Source organism: Coptis chinensis, chromosome 4, assembly GCF_015680905.1.
Source record: "Coptis chinensis isolate HL-2020 chromosome 4, ASM1568090v1, whole genome shotgun sequence".
NCBI lineage: Eukaryota > Viridiplantae > Streptophyta > Magnoliopsida > Ranunculales > Ranunculaceae > Coptis > Coptis chinensis.
In genome coordinates this window covers 42,606,340-42,628,751 of record NC_141459.1, presented here as the reverse complement: position 1 = coordinate 42,628,751, position 22,412 = coordinate 42,606,340, and the positions used below count along the sequence as shown (strand labels likewise).

General features: G+C 37.7%; 1 protein-coding gene across 1 annotated transcript; it reads right to left on the bottom strand.

The window, feature by feature from the left end:
- Positions 1-4,932: 4,932 nt before the first annotated feature.
- On the bottom strand, positions 4,933-8,206 carry LOC147503563 (uncharacterized). The gene is given in 5 exon segments (XM_086604890.1): positions 4,933-5,229; positions 5,390-6,239; positions 6,319-6,583; positions 6,659-6,947; positions 7,064-8,206. Coding segments are annotated over 5 exon segments (2,844 nt in total).
- Positions 8,207-22,412: the final 14,206 nt, after the last annotated feature.

Sequence of the window (22,412 nt, the reverse complement as noted above, 5' to 3'; positions counted from 1 at the left end):
CTTGAGGTGTGACGCGTTTTGGTTATTCCGCCAACCGAAGTTAGGATTTTGTCTCCAAGGGGCGTTAGGTTCACTATTAATGGAACAAACCCGTTCATAGGCTATAGGGACGATTGGGGAATCGGGATGCTTTCGGGGCTCAAATGAAACTACATGGGTTTGAATTTACATTCATGACGGGGATAGGCTTTTGTTGTACGAAATGGCCTCTACCTTTTTAGTGAGTGATTCGATTAGAGTTTTAAGCTCGAATCGTGTTTAATTTCAAACATACCGCGTGCCTTAACTGTTGAAGAAGAACTAGCCGAAATGGGGATATCATCACTCGCCCCCAATTATTATTTAAACTTAGTTTGGTCTTCTAAAATTTATAAGCCTCCCAGGCTCCTTTACTTAAGAAACTACCCCCATTCATAATGTCAAGGACTTCTTTATGGTGATGTTGAAGTCCTTTGAAAAAGGCACCGAACTAACGTGTCTTTTGCTAGGTTATGGTGTGGACACTCTATAAGCAGTCGGTGAAACGATTCCAAGCCTCTGAAAATGATTCATGAGGATTTTGTCGAAAAGAAATGAATCTTGGAAAGCATCTCATCCGTCTTTAGGGGTGGGTAAAATGTTCCATAAACAAATGAACAAGTTTAGCCCACGAGTCCACGAGAATTAGGCTTTGGCGTTAACCAAGACGCCTTTTATCGGGCTAAAGTGAAAGGGAATACCCTTAATTTAATTTGTTCAAACCAACCGTAGGATGGTGGAATGTTGTTAGGACTTGTTCAATCCTACGACGTAGCTTTGGTAAGGTTTTTCATGGTCTAAACCATGAAAAACGGGTAACAAATTAAAAATATTTGGAGGGATTCTAAAATCCCGGTGGGTCTGCTAGAACGATGCAAGATTTGGGGCTATCGCTCAAGGCTTTGTAGAAGTCCGAGAGAGAGTCTCTTTCTTCCCCATTATATCAGGTGGTGGTGTGTGTGGAATAGTAGCTAGAGGTGTAGTTTGTGGTATACTAGATAGACTTGTTTGTTGATGTTGTTGTGTATTTACGTTAGGTGTTTTGTTCGCCGGACCTTAATCTCATGCAAGACTAAGTCGAGCTTAACTAAACATGCAACAGTCCAAACAATTCTGATGTACTAGTATAAACCTCTAACGAGGAGATCGCGAGGTGTGGAAGAAAGGAATACCTGATTAGCGTCCTTGCTTCGCTTTATGAATAGCGTCTTGTGCAGCGTGTTCAGTGTATATAAGAGAATAGAACACTGAAAAACTTGACAACTTCGAAGTTCGAATCAAACCGGTGGAAATCCGAATTTTCAGCTAAGCTAAGGCTATTTATCTTCTTAGCTGGCTTTTTGTAAATTCGAAAGTCCAGAACTTAACTGGTCGCTTTTCTTTGAAGCTGAAAGTGTAGTGTATTGATCAAATTCCAAGACATAGCTGGTCGCGCTCTCTTTGAAGCTGGCGCTTCGGTGTATTTCCTCGAATTTTTCCAAAACTGCGAAACGGCAACCACAAAGATGAATCAAACAAGGGTGGGTGGGTGAAATGGGACTTAAAATTACTAATTCTATTATGAAAACAATGCTAAAGTGCAACTAAGATGGCAGCGGCGCCATTTGATAAGATTAAATTTGTATCTGTAATGAATATGATAATAATGAATAGTCTACCTACGAAATGAACGATGAATTCACAACGTAAGTAAACTAGAACTTAACAATTTTACGTGGTTGATTATTAAAGTTTCCTACTCTCAAGTCTATCGAAATAGAATGGAGTAACGAATTCGTTCCACTCCTAGTGCTCTAGCATGGATGTTTTCTAATCTAACTAGTCGTTTTTAAGTCTATGAGAGTTTTACGAAGGGAATTATACTACGATGCAACTACCCACAAGATGCAACTAGTCGGTTATCAGAATACTAAGGGAATGCTACGTTGATTCTATGATAAGGAGTTAGAGGGGGATTGATTCCACCTTAACTCAACTTAATCCACTAACGACGAATCGTCGTAATCCGAATTGAATCGCCGCGCAGAACAATTGGTTATTCCTAATCCCTAATTATACATGGCATTTCTACCAATTCATAACTAGCATGTGAACAATTAAACCCATTCTCATGGTGAACTAATCGCCTCTAGAGTGGAATAGAAAATCTGACGACTCTACGATAATCGAATCAAGCTTTCATCAAGGCTTCACAACCCCCTCTAATGGAGGTTTAGCCTTGAATCATTCCGCAATCATTTCCATTTAGATTAAGACTAAACATAATATAAAGCATTGAAATTTACTTAATTTAACAATAATGAAATCTAATTTAATGACTAAATTGAAATAAGGACAGGAATTAAATTTAGATCTAGAATTGGAATTGACAAAAATCGAAATGGGTAAAGAATACTACTTTATTGATCTAATCAAATGAAGAACAAGATTCAAGGTTTAATCTAATGAAATGAATTAGATTTGAAACTATACTTAATCAAAAACAATTAAATAAAACTAGATCTAGAAGCTATTTTAATGGCTACTTTCTATTCTAAGCTATCTACTATTTTCTAACTACATCATTCTTGATTGCGATTAACACTGAGTCAAGCTTTTGTTTTTATACATCCAGATCCAAAAATCGTGCATGGGCTTGGAGCCATGTTTTGGGCCAGAGAATCAGGCCCAAAACCCAATTCTTTCAGTCCAAAAAGGCCTCTTCAGCTGCAGTTGGCTTCCACAGACTTTTCGTCCACTTCTGCTCCTCTGATTGGGTCAAGGCTTGGACCATTGCAAATCTCTTTCCGAGCCGGTCGTTTTGACATAAGGTAGGCCTCATTCCGAGGTTTGAGTCCAAAGATATGGCATTCGAAGTTCTCACGACTTTTGCTCCTTTATCTCGCTAAAATGGCACATTTCTGCACATAATGGACTTTGAAGCCTGAAATGCATAAAAAACACTTAATCAGTATTAACTCTTACTTATTATTCACATAATTGGTCTAACAGTATGATTATTAAGGGGTTAAAACTACAGTTTTGGGCTCTTATCATTATTTTAATTAAACCAACTAAAAAGAAACCTAAAAATCCTACTCACCAAAAGTTGTAATTCCAGTTGTGAACCTATCCGAGCCCTAAGGTTTGGACGATCCCTTACTCGACCTATCCTACCAAACCCACGTGAGTAAGGTAACTTGACTAAAATGTACGACTATACAGACGTTGGACTTTGGACTTCGGACTTGGACTGTGGACCTCGGACTTTGGACTGTGGACCTCGGACTTAAGAAAATAAGTAACTGAAAACCAATAAACGTTCGAGAATAAAAACGTGTGTGATCAGAAGCTTCAATAATGGATGAACATCAATAAGATTTAATAAATCAAACACCTAAATCTAAGGTTTAAACCTTCAAACATGAAGAACAATTCACAAAGAATTAATAAACAATAATAACCCATAACAATGAAGGCTTAGATGCCTTTATATAAGAAAACAACTACTAAACCTAATTGGAAACCAAATAAGAAACCATCTTATTCTTATTCCTAATTCCTAATTGAATTAGGAAACCACACTCTATTCCTAAAAAGAAACAGCTAGTCTAAATAATAGAAATATGTAAGCATGTGCGTGGCACATGCTAATCATCATATGTCCTCACATCAGTTCCCCCAGCTTGGGAAGAGCTCGTCCTCGAGATTAAGTCTTTGTACTTAAGGTAGAAAGTAGGACCCATATGTTGAAATGTAGCATAAAAAATCCATGCATTTTCTGAAGATGGACAGTTACACCACTTCACCAAATAACGACCATAAGTACCCTGGCGAGTCGTAGTAGAAGAGACCTCAAGGACAGTTTCAATTCTATCTGTAGCAACAGCAAGAACCACGGTAAGTATTATCGACAGGCAAGGGAATAGGTGGAACACTATCGCAAAGAAAAAGAGTTAGATCAGCCACATTATGAGTGTGAGATATACGCATCTCCGGAGGGAGGTCTACCTCATAAGCATTATCTCCATGACGGGCAACAATAGGAAATGGGCCAAAACGTTGCATCATTAACTTGTGAGATGAAGGCCGACGTTCCTTTCTCAGATAAACTATAACCAAATCACCAACTTGAAAAGTCACTAAACACTTGTGTTTGTCTGCATTAGTCTTGTACATGGCATATGATTTCTCTAAACGCTTCTTGACATCCTCATGAATAAATTTAATCCGAGAAGCAAATTCCTCTGTTGAAGCGCAACCTAGAACAGTTGATGGAATAGGAGCAAGATCAAGATCGGTAAGAGGAGTCATGCCAGTAACAATCATGAATGGAGAAAGGCTTGTAGAACGATTGATACATTTATTATAGGCAAACTCTACTTATGCTAAAACAAACTCCCAAGATTTGGGATTATCATCAATCAAACACCTCAATAGATCACCTAAACTACGATTGACAACCTCGGTCTGCCCATCAGTTTGTGGGTGAAAAGTTATAGAAAACTGGAGCTTACTCTTAAAAAGCTTCCATAATGTTTTCCAAAAATAGCTAGTAAACTTGACATCTCTGTCAGAAGTGATAGTGCGAGGTAAACCATGCAAACGCACTATCTCACGAAAGTATAAATGAGCAACCTGTGCAGCATCTGTAATATGTGTGCAAGGAATGAAATGAGCCATCTTGGAGAAACGATCCACAACCACAAAAATGGATCCTTGTCATGCGTAGAACGAGGTAAGCCTATCACAAAGTCCATGGAGACATCAACCGAAGGTTTGTCAGGAAATGGAAGTGGGGTATACAAACCAGCATTAGTGTGCTTACCTTTCGCTGTCCGGCACACATAACATCGCGCAATAAACCAATTAATATCTCTACGCATAGTAGGCCAAAAGTACTTCTCTCTGATAAAGGCAATGGTTTTTATGATCTCAAAGTGACCACTCAATCAACCCCCCAGCATGCAGTTCAGTCATAATCTGATCATGGAGGGAAGAAATAGGAATACAAAGTTGTGAACCCCGAAATATGAAATCATCATGGAAGAAAAACTCACCAGAGACACCATGATGTATCAAACAATCTGCATGGATAAGACCAAAATAGGCATCCTGGGCATATAAGTCATGTAACTCATCAAAGCCAAACAAAGATGAATGGAGAGTAACCAAGAGATGAGAACGACAACTCAAAGCATCAGCAACTCGATCATCCTTTCCAGCCTGAAACTGTAAGTGAAAGTATACTTCTGTAAAAAGGAGTTCCACTTAATATGTCTAGCACTGACATCCTTCTGGGTATTAAGGTAGCGAAGAGCTTCTTGATCAGACTTGATGATAAACTCACGATGAATAAGATAATGATGCCAATGTCATACTACTTGTCTACATAGTATTCCAAGTCATATGTAGAATAATTCAGTTTAGCACCAGTAAGTTTTCCACTGTAGAGAGCAACTGGCTTGCCATTTTGGCTTAAAATAGCACCAATGCCATGCTTACAAGCATCACATGTCACCTCAAAGAGTTGGGTGAAATCTGGCAAGGCTAAAACAGGAGCAGAAGTCATCTTCTTCTTAATTAAATCAAATGCGTCATTAGTTTCAGTAGTCCATTTGAAAACACTCTCACTTGTCAAAGCAGTAAGAGGAGTCATAATACTGCTAAAATTATGAATGAACCTCCTATAGAAAGAAGCTAGCCCATGAAAACTACGTACATGAGTCACTGTAGTTGGAATAGGCCACTCGATAATAGTCTGGACTTTGGAGTCATCGACACGAATACTATTAGCCGAAACTACAAAACCTAAGAAGATCACAGAGTCAACCATTAAAGAACATTTCTTAAGCTGCAAATAAAGCTTTTCAGTATGCAAAACACCCAAAAGAAGCTCAATATGTTGTAGATGTTCAGACTCAGAAGAACTGTATATCAGAATATCATCAAAGTAGACAACACAAAACTTATTCAAATAAGGCCGCAAAATTTGAGTCATAATACGCATGAAAGTAGAAGGAGCATTAGAAAGACCGAAGGGCATGACCAACCACTCATATAAACCATCCTTCGTTTTAAAGGCAGTTTTCCATTCATCTCCAAGGCAAATCCGAATATGATGAAATCCAAATCTCAAATCAAGCTTTGAAAACAACTTAGCACCATGCAAGGAATCTAGCATATCCTCTAGGCGTGGAATAGGAAAACGATATTTCACAGTAATCTTGTTAATAGCCCCATGCAAGGAATCTAGCATATCCTCTAGGCGTGGAATAGGAAAATGATATTTCACAATAATCTTGTTAATAGCCCTGCTATCAACACGTACACATCCTCTAACTCCCATCTTTCTTAGGAGTGAGTAAAGCTGGCACAGCACAAGGGGACATACTCTCACGAACGAATCCCTTAGTCAATAACTCAGAAACTTGCCGCTGTAATTTGGCATGCTCAGAAGGAGCCATGCGATAATGTGGCAAATTAGGAAGAGGAACCCCAAGAATCAAATCAATTGCATGTTGGATGTCATGCAAAGGAGGCAAACCTCCCTTGGTAGGCTCATTACAGACATTAGAAAAGGAGTCTAATAATGGCTATAACACATGTGGGATAGTAGTAGGACATGAAACAAATGATTCTATAATTGCAACAAACATACCACAGTCACGCCCTGCTGCTAGAAAACCCAGCTTAACTGGTGGGCGGGGATAAAAGATAGGCCGCACTAGAGCTAATGGTGTTAAAACAATCGTCTCACCATGAGAAGTGAATGTATAAATGTTATCGCGCCCATTATGAAGGACAATGAGATCATATTTCCATGGTCGACCAAGTAGCAAATGGCAAGCATCCATAGGCATAACTGAACACCATACTTCATCTTTGTACATAGGACCGATAGAGAAAGGAACCAAGCATCGGCGAGTAACTTTGACCGTAGCACCATCCTGTAACCAAGAAAGGGTATAAGGTTTAGGGTGTGGTTCATCCTTAAGTTTCAATTTGTCCACCATATTTGTGGAGACAATATTGTCACTAGAACCACTGTCAATGATAACATTACACAACTTGTCATTGATGTGCAACGTGTATGGAAAATATTATGACGAAGCCATGACATAGGATCCTGCTTAACATTTTGAGTGGTTAAAGAACGACAAACAATCAACATGGGACAACCGGAATATGCGAGAGTCAAAGTTCCACAAAACTCAGTGGGTTCTGCCTCAAGAAAAGTAAGATGCTCCTCATCCTGTATTAAACCAACGCGCTTGCGTTTAGGGCAGTCGCTTGCGAACATGTCCAATCTCCTTGCACTCGTAGCATGTAGCAAGACCCAGTCTAGTAGGAGGGGGGGTTTAGAAGAAGTGGAAATAGGAGTGGCACTAGTAGTAGTGGAATGAGAACAGCGGAGCAATTCTTCAGCTTTGAGGGCATATTTAATGGCGTCAGATATATCATAAATATCCTTGAAAGCTAATTCCTCTCGAATTGAGTTCCGTAAACCATTCAAATATCTCCCAACTTTTTGATCCACGGACTCAGACAAGTCAGCTCGAGTACACAACAAAAGAAACTCCTCAGTATATACAGTCACAGTTTGAAGTCTCTGTTTCAAGTTCTGAAGACACATGAACAAATCCCTTTCACAGTCATAAGGAATAAATTCTTTCTTTAACTCACGACGCATCTTGTTCCATGTAGTAATTTTGTGACGGCCTGCCTGTTCACTAGATAATTGTAATTCATCCCACCAAACAAGTGCATAACCCGTTAATTTAGTAGCCACCAATTTAACACACTTGGGATTCGTCATGTTCTTATAATCAAAGACTTTCTCAATCTTATTCAACCAATCCACAAAGCCATCAGGCTTTAATTTGCCATCAAATTCAGGCACATCTAAACGTATATCACCTATTTGAGTTTTCTCCAAAATTCGCAAAAGACGATTAATATCAAAATTACCTGCATTATTTTGCCAATTGTGGTGTTGCCCGCGCCTTTGGTTTTGATTATTGCGGTTACCATGACGCGGTGGAGAAGGACCAGATGAAGAATCTGAAGGATCTAGCGGATTAAAATCAAGAGCGTTACGATGTGGTTGGCGGCAATTTCGTCGCAGTGTACTTGGTGGAGAATCAGACGAATCATGGTCTTGGGATGGACCATGGTTGGGACGTCGATGGGGCTGGTGGTATGACATGTTATTAAAAACATGGGCGTGACCTGCGGGCCCATTAGTATTTCGTTTTTGGGCCCGATGGGGAAGTGCACGACTAGGAAGGAGTTCATCTTTTTTCCGTCGAACATCTCTTCCTAGTTTCTCTTCTGCGTGTTGTCTTCCTCATCTCCCTTGCTAATTTTGGCCACCACCTTGTTGATTTCTATCTTGACGAGGTAATTGATAGTAGATTTGAGTTTCCAAGGCCTTGCCGTGAAAATGATTAATATGAGGAAGATGACGCCGATCTTTTTGAATAGGAGATGATGTGGTCAAAGGTGATTCCTCTCTATTGGGAATGTCTATTTGTTGTTGTTTGGGGTTATGAGAAACACCCAAATCGACAACTTTAGAATTGGAAGTTGAAGCTGAGGAGTTATGGCGCGATGGTGCATGATGGTGACGATGCAAGAGTGGAGGAAGTGAGGAGCTTGACGAATTGGCGGAGTCATTAGCAAGATTGGAGTCTTGGGCAGGTAAGTTGTCATCTGCTACCTTCTCAATCTCTAAAGTCTGCTCAACGTCAATTGCTTTTGCTTTGCCTTTCTGATTTTGCATCATTTGTTGCATTATCTGTTGCATATCCAAAATCGCGTCTTCTACTCGATTAAGCCTTGTATTAACTCCGGGAGGTCTACCACGACCTCGTTCTTGATTTGCCATAGCAAAATAATCAAGAAAGTTGCTAAAATTGAAGATTTTTTTTCCTCTTCAGTGAACAGTAACTCACGATGAACAGTGTTCCGGTGAACACTACCCACGAGGAAAAGTGTTTCCTTATATATATATATATATCCCAAAAATCGATTGTCTCTTGATACCAAATTTGATGTATCTTGTTGGCGGAAGCTTCAACAATGGATGAACATCAATAAGATTTAATAAATCAAACACCTAAATCTAGGGTTTAAACCTTCAAACATAAGAACAATTCACAAAGAATTAATAATCAATAATAACCCCTAACAATGAAGGCCTAGATGCCTTTATATAAGAAAACAACTACTAAACCTAATTGGAAACCAAATAGGAAACCATCTTATTCTTATTCCTAATTCTTAATTGAATTGGGAAACCAAACTCTATTCCTAAAAAGAAACAACTAGTCTAAATAATAGAAATATGTAAGCATGTGCGTGGCACATGCTAATCATCATGTGTCCTCACATCACCATGCTTAGAGCAGAAGTGGTTTCTATTACCCTATATGGGTTTTCTCATCGCTTCAAGATATCAGTTTGTGCTTGTGTCAATTTCTTTAACATTTTGCCACACTTTTGTACCACTAAGAACACCACCTCCAAGCAAACCGAAGGTGATTGCTATTGGACACGTAAATGGAAATCATTTTGTGTCTGTGAAACTGCAAGTCGGATGCTCAATTCCTAAACCAATTCTATTTTGGAAGAAATATCACCACCCTGCAGTTGATGGATGGACTAAGAAATTGGCGAACCACAATTCTAGATTTAAAGAAGTAGTGGGAAGCTTAATAATAACAATGGAAGGGGCTGTAACTCAACCAATTATTTTAGATTAAGTTGCTTAATTCACTAGTTGTGATACTCGTGCAACTCTGTGTGCATTGAGTTGTTTTTTTTTCTTTTCTTTTTTCATTTCAAAGGAATTGAATGGGGCGAAGTTTACAAATAAATGGATTATGATTGTGTTCAGAGAAGCAGCACTTCTAATACGTTCTAATTCAATCAATTCTCCATTGCAGAAAACTTTAAAAGCTCTAAAACTTTGTAGGAAGGATTGCACCGCATTACTGAGAAACCAAGTATAGTATGACTACCTTTGATCAGTTTCCATCAATACACATTAATCAGTGTGTTGTTTGTAAGCCACTAAATTAAAGATAAAAAGCTTGGTGGTTCTGTTTAGAAGAAGAAAGAGAAAAAGTTGAGAACTCCCGCCTATTAGTTTTTTATTTTGGTTTGGAAATAGTTAGCTGTGTTTTATTTCTTTTGTTTTGGTAATGGGTCGCCTTCCCTTAGGGCATCTTCAATGGGGGGTGTAAACCGTACAGAGTGGAAATTTTACACTCCAAATATCAAAAAATTCCCTCCAATGGGGTGTTATACCGTAGGTAAATAGTGTATTAGCTAATAGAGAGGGTGGAGAATTCCCCCTCTCGCTATTAGTTAATAAAAAAGCCTGGGCGACACTCTAACTGACGTCTGAGTGAAATAATTTTCGGACGTCACTTGGAGTAACGTCCCTTTCTAATTCTAAAGTAATTTTTTAACTCGGACGTCACTTAAAGTGACGTCCGAGTTTAAAATCTATTTTTTTTTACACTTCTCCATTGGGGAGTATCTACAATAGTATACAATTAGAGGTGTAAAATCCTAATGGCACCTAGGTGGCGCCTATGTGGAGGTGTAATTTTACACCCTCCATTGGAGATGCCCTTACTAAATTTAATCATAGATTGTTTAAGTTGTGGCCCGCTTAGTAGTTGGGTCACTTGGGTGGCCTTGATAAAACAAGTGGTGTCAATATAAAACCCTCATCTATACATAACTTTCGACCCTTAAATTAATATTTGGAATTTTTAAAACACTGAAATATTTAATGGAATTCCGAGATCAATAACTCATTTACACTAGCGGACTTTGAACCTCACCTCATGTTTGTTGATATTTGGAATTCTTAAAACACTAAAATATTTAATGGAATTCCGAGATCAATAACTCATTTACACTAGCAGACTTTGAACCTCACCTCATGTTTGTTGATATTTGGAATTCTTAAAACACCGAAATATTTGATGGAATTCCGAGATCAATAGGACTTTGAACCTCACCTCATGTTTGTTGGCCAGTTTGACACTTTCCGTTTGAAGTGGGGCAGTGTTTAGAAAATCGGACCGGACCAATGATTGAATTGGGGTCTGATCAGAACCGGACCAGCAAACCGATTCAGCTCTAAACCGGTTCACCCATATATATATATACCAAATCTACAATGCGCAGGGCTTGAAATGAGTATCAATGCGCACATATCCGGACCACATATCTATCATCTTACACTATAAAGATCAGAAAATGTATAAAGGGTAAAACCGGTAGATTAGTTGTGTAACTGGCTGCACCAAGTTACCAAGTCTCTACGTACTTCCAAAATCCAAAGAAAAAAAAAATTACTCTTCATTGTCAACCTTCATCGCCTCCTTCTTCACCGAATGACTTTAAATCTGAAAAAGCACTCTCGCTTGTGTTCTCTTCTCTTCTCTTCTTTCAGTGTCCTAGATAATCCAATGAACGACGGGCACAAAAATACCAAAACGGCGCACCTCATCAGCAAGAGGAAGAAGACGAAGAGCTGCATGGCCTTCTTCTACCCAATATCGACGATCCGCGGTCCCCTCCCTCATCCGACTCCAATTTTGTTACATATTTAAGCCCCGGTTAGTCTTTACTTTACTTATATATTTCTTGTCTCTGTTTGTGTCTTGTGTTAAATGTCGACATAGATTGATAGCTCTAATCTCCTCCTTATTGTTTTCAGATTTCATAAATCCAAATCCGGGCATGCTCAATATGTTCATCGCCACCCTAATGGGTAAGAAAAGAGAAACCCCATTGAATAGCATATTTCTGGAATTCATGTTAAACTAAATGGTTTGGTTTTCTTTTTAATCCAAAAAATTAGGTTATGTCTCATAGGCTTGCAAGTATTTGTGGTTTCAACTAAACCAATTCAATCCGCCGTGAAATGGTAATGGCTGTTTTTGTCTTTCCCACATTAGTATATACTATCACTTGGAATAATGGTCTTTGAACTTTAAAGCTAATCCAGTTACTGCTCTGTTCACTTCACTCCCCTTCAATGGCTTCCCTCTCAATTTCTCTAACTTGTTTTTCTCCCACAACAACCCCGGACTCCCTCATTTTCTACCCCCTTCAAAAATCCCAATCCTTAAATCTCCAAATACTTCTCTCATTTCCACTACTTTCAGTCCTTCACAAACCTCTCTCCCCATTTCTTGTGTCCCCAACACAGTTGAGATTGCAGAGAGAGCTTTAACACTTAGAGAAATATGTGAAGGGCATGTTCCAAAACATATACTTCAAAGAAAAGTGATACTCTTTTTCTTGTTTGTCTTATATTTTGATTATATGATTGTGTTGAACTCATAAAGTTGAGAGAATAAAGAAGGGGTTGTATATTTGTGTTTGAGATTTTGAGTAGTGGTAATTTTTTGTGCAATGCAGTATCGAGGAAGTTGGATTTGTTGAACCAACCGATGTGCGAGAGAAGCTTTACCGATATTACTATCGTATGATTGCATACTTCATGCTCGAGGTTACTTTATGTGTTTAGATTCGATTGGTACATTATGCATTTATGCTACTAGCTAAGTTTACGCGCAAAAGAATTGAGGGTGAAACCGCACTATTACAAATACTAAGTGGTCATAAATGTTAAATCCACCATATAGAGTGTAAATAGATTTGTATACTTTAGTGCTAAAACTTGGTCCTTCATACTACTGCTACATTTGCTGCTCGCATACTAGACCTTCTAGTCAAGCTGCAATGGCATTACCGAAACTCAAAAGGAATTTTTAGTCGAAAGCACATCATACTTTACTTGTTGATAATCTTGTCCAAGATTTTCCACCGCCGGTTTACCGACAGCCCGCACAAGATATATGCAACACTTTAAACATCAAAACTAGCATTGCCTGACTATTATAGTAATCCGTCACCATTTTAAGTGACAAACTTTACATTGGGGAGCCGAGTAAATTTTGCCATGCCAAAATAACACGTGACTTTGCCACGAATTATTAGCGATGATGTCCGCAGTTTTTTTTCACCGATGAACAAAGGTTTGGATCTAACATTAGCTTATTGTTGCACCTAAATTGTTCTTTTCTCAGTTTTGATTGGCTTGTTCACTATTGTGCCCCATCCTTATTAAATTGAAGAATAGTGGCAAGAGAGGGAAACTAATGGATGGGAGGAAAAACATGTTCATTCTTACAAAAAGTAATATACTACTAAAGAAATTATAACGCTCAAGTGTGTTAATGGTAATTTGAAATGTATAAACTCCTTGCAGTCTTGTGCTATTCGTTTCTTGACCCCTTGCATAAGAAATCCTTAGTAATCCCTACCGTCCGAGGAATGGATCTTATCTCAACTTTCAAATCGTGAATCGCTGGCCGAGCTAATCTGTTGTTTCCTAGTTTGAGCATTTAGTGAAGCTTGACTAAATGCTCAAATGGCCAACTTGTTCCTCAAATAATACCTTCATTTACTAATAAAACAACGAGACTTGTTTTTATTTATAGCTAAGTTACATTGACACGGACCGTCGTGTCCATATCCGACACGGATACGGAGTGTCTGACATGGCTAAATATCAAAAACTAAGGTATATCACACACAATATGTGTCCGTGTGTGTCCGGTACGGACACGTGGATACGCATCCAATACAAATTATTTTTGAAATATGGTGTGTCCATGTAACATAGATTTATAGCAGTCATGTGGTTGATGCTTTGCCTTTTCTGTTATGTGCATGGCGTCTACCATCACCATCGTATCTACTTATTTGATATTCTATGTTTCCCATCTTTGAAATGTATAGAAAAACGACAAAGATAGTGCCAATCCTCATCCTTTTTGGATGAAAAGAATATAGATAGTGGTGTTCCAATATTTGAATAGTTTATGTTGAATTTGACGTGTCGATGGTATTACTGAGAGGCTATTAAGGCTAACATCGATTACTTTACATAATGGCCGGCTTTATGAGATGGTGTACATGTGATTATGTCCATTGATCGTCCAACCTTTTGCTTTCTGAAATTGCAGATTGGGCCCGAATCACAAACTCAACTTTTGCTTTCAATGTTGGTTCTGAGGGATCCCGAGGTGTTTCTATAGAGACAGATGATTGTAGAGCCGGTGAAATCACATCTTCCATTTCTTCAGTCACATTGAGTAGGAACATTTTTGTCATCCTTGTTTGTATTGGATGCATTTAGCTAAGTCTTAATTTAGTGGTTAACTTGAGGAGGAAAGATAGGATTTGTAAACAATTGTTACAATGGGTGAGCTGAATGTATCTCACCCGAATGTAAAAAAATAGATGTTTAAGCCTTATGTAATTTCTCATGAATGAAATGACATAAATGTGCAATTCAAATTGATGTTTCTGCATGGAAAATTGCCCCATTACAATGCAATTGATCATCTCGTGCAGCTTTGCAGGCAAAAGGCATAGTAATCGCGGCCTTAACAAATCCCATCTTGTCAAATTTCTTTTTAAGTTTTAATTTTATAGTAGAAGGCACTTCTGCAATTGTTGTTTTTTTGTCAATCAAAATTTTCAAGCACGAGTGTAACCTCAAGTAAGGTGGGGATCTTTGTAAATGAGAAATATGAAGGGAAAAAACGAGATTGTAGACATCTCAGTTCCACCTTGTATGTAGTATGGAAAAGGACCTCTCGACTTACACTATATTGCGACTTACCAACATTATTTGAGAGCTCATTATTTGAGAGGCCTTGAGTATTACCAAACAAAGAGTTGACTTGATATATACATGTGAGTAACTCAAATTGACAGATCTAGCAATTGATATACACATGGTGGTGATTTGTAGGTGCAAGAAATTCATGCTATATGGAGAACAACGAAAATATTTCTTTTGAGGTTAGATACTTAGATCCCAAATCCTAATATAACTAGTGAGAAATATGCCACGCGAGCAATCTTTGAAGCAAGTAAGCAAGTAGTGGCAATTTGTTATATTATCAAGCATTCAGAATGAAGTTGGCAATGCCTCAAGATGACATGCCCGTTCTTATTTACTCCAAAGTTTTCATTAAGAAGCATAAACTTTTATTAATGTATTAATTAAACAAAGGTACTAGATGCTTTCTCGCACCAATAAATCAATAAGACCACAGATCCTCGAAGAGATATTCAGAGAACATAATAGTTCCCTCGCCTCGGCGGTTGGATCAAACCCCCATCTTCATCTGTCACTTGCTTAGACGCCATATCGTGGCCTTGTCCGAACCACATATTTCTCCGTCCTTCACTACCCCCTTCAATGTCCCGGGCGTAACAAGAAAGGTCTTCGATTTTTTGCCCACCTCCGCAATTTTTGAAGATATTGAATGTTGGAAGCCTTTATCATTCAAAGAATCATCGTGGGAGTAATCCAACACAACCTTTTGCTCTTTATCCATAGGTACTCTGCAATAATAGATACCCCAAATAAACATACAGAAAAGTGGACGCGGAAGCTAATCGACATAAGTTTCAAAGTGACAATAAGCGGCATAAGTTTCAAAGTGTACATGAAAGTTTCAAAGGGACATGTGTGGCTCTTGCACAACCCACAAGTACATGAAACTTTATAATTACTTCCACGCTTGGTAATGCAGCGGGACATCTCACATGCCTACGACAGAAGATCTTTTTCTTCTCAAAGTTTGTCTTCAACCATAATTGTCATTTGAAAATCTTTGCAAGAGCTTATTATATCAACAAATCTAATAACAATTATTTTAAATAATCGTTACCAATAATTTTTCATGTCGAAGAGCCTCAAACCCTATGTATCTTCTCTCTTGGGCAATATAACATCAAAGTCTCCATTACATATTTACATCAGATCCTTTATTAAAACTAAACTAAGGTTGCTTTATGATATCTTATGAATTCATCATTTTCCATACAAGCAAGGATCATAACAGCCTAATGTGGCAATAAAAAGGACCAAACTACAAAATTAATCAAGTTTAATTTGGTCCAAAATTTAAAAATCTCCACAACCGACTACCACTATTAGTCGGTTTCCTAAACATGCACTAATTCTGAAGATAAAAAGATATCCAAGACAGAGAGTAGAAAGAATTGAAAATAAACGAAAGGAAAAGGAAAAAGCAAGGATCATACGCTATTTCAACAATTTTTGTGAGGCTAAAAACGCAAGGATCTGTTGGAGACTGCAATTCTACCATGGAAACTTTGCATAGGGCCTTAACAAAAGCTACTATTGCCTCGTTGTTCAGTCTCGGGCTATGACCATAGATGTGGCAGAGCTCAAAACTTCCAATCTGGTCAAGCAGATTCAAGTTGGAAATAAAACTATTAACCTGTTCGAGTTACTAGCCCCGAGGTATGAGCTCCAACAAGTAGTGCTATCATCAATTGCACTTCATCAATTGCACAACCAATTGCACTTCATCAAACCAATCCCACTTCATCAATTCGAGGAACCAACTTGTCGGCCACAATGGCGGTAGTATACCATACACGGAAGTTGCTCAAATCTATTCCAAATTTCGGCAAGGAAAAAATGGAGCACCGAGGACAAAACACAAGAACTAGCCACAAAGAAATCTTCAAATCCTAGGTGAAGGCAAACCCACAAAGGACATGTTCATAGTTCCCACATCCTTCACTGCAAAAATAGCTAGCCTTTCTCTCATAAAGTATTCACTCATTCCCATAAATGTACTAAATATATAACACTCTGAAACCACTCATCAACTTCAACTACATAACCTTAAATCTATGAAAAAATCTCACCAAATCTATTACTCCTTGTGTAAATATGTGTGAACTTTTCGACAACATATCAGCAATTAACTCTCTTGTAGGGGGTATAAAAAGAGTGGCATAATTGATCCTACTCATACACATAAATGTGTGCACCTCATGGGCTTGACATCACGAAAAGTGCCAATGGCATCACCATGTGGGAGCTCGGACACGACGTTATAAATGACGGTAACCACATGTAACCATTGTTATAACTTATAACCACAATGGATAATAGATCCTCTTGGTAATTGAAATTCACAGGATCAATGTAGCATAAGCTTAAAACAATAGAAAAAATCATAAATTGATTAAGCCAAAACAAACCTTATAAAAAAGATAAAATAAGCAAACCAACCTCAACTTTCTTCAAGTACTCCTCTTGCTTCCTCATTTCCATGACTTTCGCCTCCTAGAAGATGTAAACAAAATTAATTAGAACTATGAGACAGTAATATAGACTATAGAGGATATATTAGAACACGGTGAATGTAGAAGGACACACCTCACGGACTTCCTCAAAGACGTGGATTGTATCCATACTTGCCCGCACCAATAAGTTTAATCATGAGCGGGCATCATTTTCGATGCCTAATTCCTAGTTTTGGGAGGATGACCTTTTCGCTTTTACTACTATTATTAATTTTATTTATATATTTTTATTTATTTTGGGGGACTGGTTTCCATGGACCCTCCGTGACAAACTACTAACTTCATCGACGCTCTTTTCTCGAGTTCACTAGCAACTCTTTTTCATGCTTCAACAGAGATACCTATAAATGAAATCAATGTAGTGAGAAATAACTGTAGGAAGTGTATAGAAGGTTCTTCAAAAAAGTAGTCTCACCTAGTCACCTCCATAGTTAACTTTCTTGAAAAGCTCTTCGGCAAAGATGTAAAGAATCATAACTCACCTCCATAGGTATCTTCTTCGATGCATCTACTGTTTGCAAACAATTTTTAATCTAAGATGAACTTTCCCAAATAACGGTTTCCATCGAAGAAATTCTTGAAAAACAAATGAACACTGTTTTTTTTGTACCATTAAATGTTATTTCAGTTTTGTAACACAAAGACATTTGCGTGTCACAGGTGTCATTCTCCGACAAAGATCACACAATACTTCTCAAAAAGATAAACTTCAACAGTTCAACCAGGCTCTAATCAAAATTTTCGCAGCTTGATTTGAAAACACGAAGGATGAAAAGACTATAATATCTATTAGATCCCGAAAAGCTGCACACCACTGCCTTACCATATATTGCAAGGTTTCGGTTGCGGAGCAAACCCCGACTAAGTCCAGCCATCCCTAATTTTTCTAGTGTCCATATTAGTGGGTCTGAAAATCCCGATAAACAAAGCCTTATAATCGCGTTTCTAAAGAGGAAGTGTCTCGTAACGTCTGTCATCTATTTACGTCCCGATAGGAAACCAGCTTAATCATATTTTGTTTCAATTTGTTAGTTCCTTTTAAGTTTTTCAATTATTAACCTCATGCAACTAGCAATGGATGATACACGTCCATTTTCCAGGTTTAAAATCGTAAAAACAAGAGAGCCTTACAAGCGTTTCAAAGCAAACATATGAACATTATATGACTGGCTGAATGGGCTAAGAACTACATATTACCTAGATTTATCCAACTCCTCTTCAAGAATTTTAGCCCGCTCAACATTACGCTCGTTTGCCTTTTGTAAGCATCCCGTGAACATATTTAGCAAAAAAAAAAAAATTACGAAGAAATCAAAGAAATATTTTCACTATTGTTTCAAGCATACTTGAGAATCTTCCAGAAGCATAAGGTCCTTCCTTCCAGTTTCTGCACAAGCTAAATTACAAATTCCATGAGAAGACCAAATCTACATTCAACTAACTTCTATTTTGACACTAAATTTTTTCCATTAAAAAACCAACATATAAATCGAAGTTGAAGGAAAAAAGATGGGCTTTGTGTGAGGCACAGATAAGAATACAATACAGGACAATTGTGGCTAAGTGAGACAGTATCAACACGTGGGTGGTGCGGTCCGATGGTGAAAATAACAACTATGTTCATCAAAAGAACTTGCTTAGGTAGTATGTCAAACTATTCGAGGCACAAACCTGAACCGCTTCGTGAGTATTGAGGATGTGATGCACGAAGTTTAAGCTCCTCCTCATATAATCTTTTGTACATTGCAACCTACAAAAGAACAACAAAAATGTTACATGAGGTAGGAGTGTGAGCATACCAAAATCTCAATCCTCCCCAAAGTGGCAGATGGTAATAGTCAAATACAAAGAATCATGATTAACACCGGGTAGATATAGGTCCTAGTCAGCCTCGTTGAGCCTTCATTGGCTGCTAAGGATTTGGGGATAGCTTCCAAGCCCATCAATTTAAACTTTCCAACCCTTGATGTGTATTTGAGGTTCTATTCGAATTGCCACCACCGCTTTGGAAATCCCCCAAAAATGAGTTTGATTTGGAATCGAGTCGAAACCTCTCATACGGTGATGATCTTGGCGGTTCTCTTGTATCATGAAAATAGTGAGGCACCTCTTGAAGTTTAGTGAGGCCATTCAGAGGATCAACAGGGCTCCTTATACTTCCCATTGATCCCCCTCTCAACAGATTCATCTACAGATCTTGTCACGTGCAATGGCCCTGGGGAATCTCTCGTGTTTCACGCCATGGCTCAATCAGTATCCTTCCGAGTTGTAGTTTTCACAGCGATAACGCACGGCCTTCCTTGTATATTGAATCCTTCACCACGCCTCTAAAATCGGAAGATTTCCTCCTCAAATGAGCAGAAGAATTTGCTTGCCCATAAGAGCGGGCTTTTGATGCTTGTTCTTGGTTAATGGCTCGATCAAAGGAGTAGGTCTCGGTTGGCTTGTTCTCATTACACTCAACCGAGGAGAATGAAGATGAACAAGAGGAAGATGAGAAAGAGGCCCTTGGTGACTCCATAGAAACTCTATGATTCTCAATCAATCGTTCTTGCTTTCGAATTTTTGTCCCGCAATTGCAAGTCAACTATATTATATTATCTGATTCCAAATACACCAAAGTGAAGTCGTTAATAGCCGAAGTTAAGTTTTTACTTTAGCTGTATGCAGGTCACTATGACACTCATCTCCATGGTTGCTATTCTTTGAAGTGAGAATGGACTGTTAAGAGAGAGATGCATGGCTTAGAATACTTGACCCTTGAACGTGGGGGTTGGGAGTTCAAATACCTCCAAAATAACCTCAGCCAGCTTTTTAGCTAGCGTCTGTTTACATTGAGTTCGTTTAACTTGTCAACGTTTTCAATATGTGGATTCGCGGGCTTTTCTCTTTTGGGCTTTTTTGTGGACTTAAATTTGAATACTGCTACATGGACCTACTTTTTAGATCTACTATTGAACTCACTATTTTATGAAGTTGGTTTGCATTGCAATACACACAGACACATATCTCTATGTAAATCAATGATTAGGACTTTTGACACATTAGTAGGTTCAAATAGTAAGTCAAATAAGTGGGTCGGTGTAACATTATTGTTTAAATTTTTTTAAAAAAAAAAAAACAAACAAAACCTGCAGACCTTGAGTATTACCAAACAGCAGTTGACTTTATTACACAATGATTTTTTTTTTTATCAGATACACAATGAAATTACTTTAGTCAATTCAGGTCAAGCCAAGGCAATATATTCTAAATACAATAAATTAGCCGCAGGACACAAATTTGTTTCAAAACAACTCTAGAGGATATGATTTTTTTTATAATCACTCACAAACAATGAGCTATGAGTACGAACAATGAGCTATACATCAACATGAACTATGAGTACGAACAATGAGCTATACATCAACATGAGCTATGAGTACGAACAATGATTATTCATATCTATAATGATTATTCATACCTATTTTGGGGGGGGAGGGGGGGGGGAGTCATACCTCAACCTGAGCTATGAACAATCATTGTTTATATGAATACTCATTGTTCATAGCTATTTAGGGTATAAACAATCATTGTTCATACTCATTCATACCTCAATATGAGTATAAACCATCACTATTCATACCTTAACATGAGTTATAAGCAATCACTATTCATAATGTATAAATTCATACCTTAATATAAGTTAATATCTTAACATAATGTACAATCAGTAAGAACACATATTGGAGTATGAATAATTATTGTTCATAAGTTCATATCTTAACATAATGTATAATCAGTAAGAACATATATTGGAGTATGAACAATCATTGTCCGTACATATTTGGGGTATGAATATAGATCAACATAGTGTATGAAGCATAGTACAAAATATCGCGATATATCGTGATATATGGCGATATATATTGAGATTTCAGCAAAGGATAAGTAAATATCGCGATATGCTTAGAGATATTTACAACTACAACAATCAGTGATATTATCGATATTTTGAGATATTTTGAGATATATTGCGATATTTTGTGTATGTAACAAATTTATTTAATATTTACCGTTATATTTCAAATAAATATAAATTATATATCATGATATATCAAGAAATATCCATAATATAATAGATATTTGTTGATATTTTGGATATATCTACAATATTTGCATATGAAACAATGTCAAATATCCCCAAAGAAGGGGATATATCCACGATACATATCCATAAATCAGGAATCGATATTTGCCATATCCTGATATTTTGTACTATGGTATGAAGTATGTTAACCTATTTGGGTATGAACAATCACTATTCATACATCACATAAGGTATGAGCAATGACCAAAACGACATAAAATGCAAAATCGGAAAAAAAATAATTTCAAATCCGGGATATTTGTCATTACACGTCTTAAAGTAGGTATTTTTTCTAGGACTATTTAATGAGTTCATTTTTTTTCTTTATTCTAATGCATGTAATGACATACGGTATTTTGATTAATATCGGTTTGAGATCATTCTACAAGTATTGCTAACAAGCAATTAGATGCTTCAATTCGTTGTGGACGCTCGGTCTCATTCCCTAATTAAGTTCATGTTCATATTCATTGATCTTATGTTCGTATCCTTTCAAATTGAATGTTGTGTATCATATAACATTCAATTAATAGGTTTACATCACTTTTCTATCATTTGTTGTTTTTTTCATTATATTTGAGTTATCTATATGAATATATTACCCAAAAAAAAAACCAAGTTATTCATAAAGTGCCTTTGAGATGGTTTTTTTTCCTTTGGGTAAACAAATTATTCAACATTTCAACATAAAAAGTAAGACTGTAGTTCAACTATTCAAGGCCTTCAAGGTATCAAGGTAATGGGCCTGAGCTTGCACTGCACATACTATCTCAAGTTAATTCATATTATACATTGAAGATATGGTCGAATTGTTGGAGTTATCCCTCACATGAGGAGAGAAACGGAGCTGAAGAGAAACGGAGCTGATTCTGCGAAAGACATGTCGAGGCGTGACGGCCGCTCGGAAGCGACGACTGGCATCATGGCTCTAGTATGCGTTAGGTGCGACCAGCCAACCTCCGATGTTTTGGCGACCAGCTCAAAGCGAAGCCAGCCAGTCTAATTTTCGTGGGCTTCGCTACAGTAACCGCGAAATTTGGTTTTT